The sequence below is a fragment of the Sesamum indicum genome, linkage group LG3, assembly GCF_026168435.1.
Source record: "Sesamum indicum cultivar Baizhima isolate 11 linkage group LG3, ASM2616843v1, whole genome shotgun sequence".
NCBI lineage: Eukaryota > Viridiplantae > Streptophyta > Magnoliopsida > Lamiales > Pedaliaceae > Sesamum > Sesamum indicum.
The window spans coordinates 25,913,590-25,916,134 of record NC_142659.1 but is presented as its reverse complement, the minus strand read 5'-3'; the positions used below and the strand labels follow the sequence as shown (position 1 = coordinate 25,916,134).

The 2,545-nt window shown below is 37.0% G+C and overlaps 1 protein-coding gene across 1 annotated transcript; it reads right to left on the bottom strand.

Annotated features, from left to right (window-relative positions):
- Positions 1-550: 550 nt before the first annotated feature.
- LOC105159006 (S-protein homolog 5-like) lies at positions 551-997 on the bottom strand. The gene has a single exon (XM_011075937.1). The coding sequence runs from the start codon at positions 995-997 to the stop codon at positions 551-553; it is 447 nt and encodes a 148-aa protein (XP_011074239.1).
- Between the last annotated feature and the right edge of the window lie 1,548 nt (positions 998-2,545).

Below are 2,545 nucleotides of genomic sequence, written 5' to 3'. Positions count from 1 at the left end.
ATCAACATCTATGAAAGGCCTACATTACTACTCGTCTTGTCTGAAATCAAGATTATTCCAACCAGCTGCACAAACATGTCATCACAACCTAAATTTGAGTTATTTGTCGAGGTACCGATGTTTATGCTAATGAAACGACATTTATTATTACAGTTACACCTATCAACATGTCTGAATGATGCGGGCAAGAGAAGATACATTAACTACAACGAAGAATGTATAATCGACATCCCTCCTGCAGCCGAAGGTCGATCATGATCATCGATCCACGTCTTCCGCTGGGGACTACTACCAGTCCATTACCCATGCAAGTTTACAGATCAGCGCACAGGCAGCGATCGCTGTGTGCGGTTATGCTTGGTCCTCAAAACTTAGCAGCAGCATCAACCTTTTATCTCCAAACTCTTATTCAATAATCATTCATCATATCTTATTATAAATGTAGCCCATAGAAAATAATTGGAAAACACAAATTAAGAACTCATCAAAATACATAATATATATATATGTATATATATGTCATGTTACCCTTATTATATTTAACAGTGGTCTAAGAGGCAAAAGCCTTGATATGGTGAGGGGGTTTCTTCCAGGGTTGGCAATAAAGTTGGCCCGCGTACGCTGTTTGTACGAGGCATGGACCATATGCCTGTATCAACCAGAGACAATAGTCGTGGCATTGAGTCTCCAATCTCCTGTCAAAAACTCCATAGTTCCCGGAACCATGGCCGGTGGCCAGATCGCAGTAAAATTTGGTACTTCCTCCAACATTCACGTTGAAATACCAAGTGAAATTTGCGGCATACGGAAGCGTATGAATTCCAAGATCATCTTCCGACGAATAGCAGTGGATGGTAATGTTTTCACCTGAAATATCATTCTTGATCACAGCTGTTTCGTCAGCCCGTAATCGCCCATTTGCTTCTGATGTGATGAGCATGGCCATGGTGAGGAGTAGTGCAATTGTGAGGACCAAATTTTGTGTCAAAGTCTTCATTTTTGGAGAATATTGTAATTGGGTTGATGAAGCACAGATCAGTGTCCATTGAAGGTGTTGAGGTTTTTTATAGACAGGTTTATGTAGCCCTATTGCAGATTTGGTGGATTTTGTTTTTGGGATTGTGTAATATTGGTTGGTGAATCTCTGGATTATTACAGATTATGTGCATTCAAATGTTTAAGTCATCAACTGTTATTTCGTCTACACTGTAGAGATTTCTACGTATTGGTGAAAATTACATGCATTGCATGTGTAAAAAATAGTTTTTACTATAAGAACTTCATGTTTGTTATTACTGTGCTTTGAATTTTTATTTCTTGTTATATCAAAAATCTCATTTTCCAAATATTATATATATGTGAAAAAATGCAAGTCACCTCTATGATGTATGTGCAAAATTACCAAATTATTTCCCTATCTTTCTTAAAATCAAGCAAGGCAAATAAAAAAAAATTGGTCCTCAATTCATTTTTACTAATTTTTTTTATATTTTTCACTAAAATTTGCCATGTGTCTACCGAAATTTCTACTTAGACAATGAAACTAATGATATGGCATGCACTTGAGTGATTGAAAAAATTTGTTGCCCATGGGTCCCAACTCTAATTAACTAAAACAACATTTAACCCCTTCACCACTTGTCGCCTGCCGCCTAATGATATGGCATGCACCCCCTGCCGCCTCCATCGCCCCTCTCTCTGTAACTTGAGGTCATTTGTATTGGACTTGAATACCATAGATTTGGATATGGATACATTCACTAAAGGACTGTACTGAACATATTTTGTTCCAATTTCATTTTGGATGAATCCATCCAGATGCGTAAGGCCCAAATTTTCTATGGGCTTATTACGAGTTTATCGTCTTGAAAATATATAAATTCCAAATGGATTGGATTGGGCAAGGGCTTTTACAATCTTTGATTATCTCTTATTCTCTTATGAATGTAAGAATTACTACTGGTATTCGGGTTCTTGGACATGGATACTTGAGGTCGTAAATTTGCTCAAATACACTCATCACTCAAACTCTTAGGATTGAGGTTTTCGATATTCTCATAAAACCACACCCACTCTTGGTGTCAGGAAAAATTTTTGCCTGGACTTGCTTTGATTGAACCAATCCAATCATAGAATAAGTGTGATCGTTGATATGTAAAACAATTATATAATAAGTGTATTTCATTTATCATATAATTATAACTAATAGAATTAGGTCCGGACAAAAATTTTCCAAGCCAAGTCCCAACTCCTTCATGCAAAATCAAGAACCTCAAACCCCAATATTGAGAGATCAATACCCTCTTAAACCCGTAAACGACAATAGTTGAAAAGGGGACTTTTAGTTGATCACAAGAAATGGACAGGAACTGAAGCATCCAGTTTGGGGTTGTTTTTGCAATTATCAATATTTTCGGGGGGAAATGTAATTACTTTTGCTTCGGCATTGACATATAAACAATGCATGGAGAAATGCACTAGCCAACTAGAGAAAGAGCATCCAACATATCCTCCGTCCAAAATACTAAAATCTGCTGTTTCACAT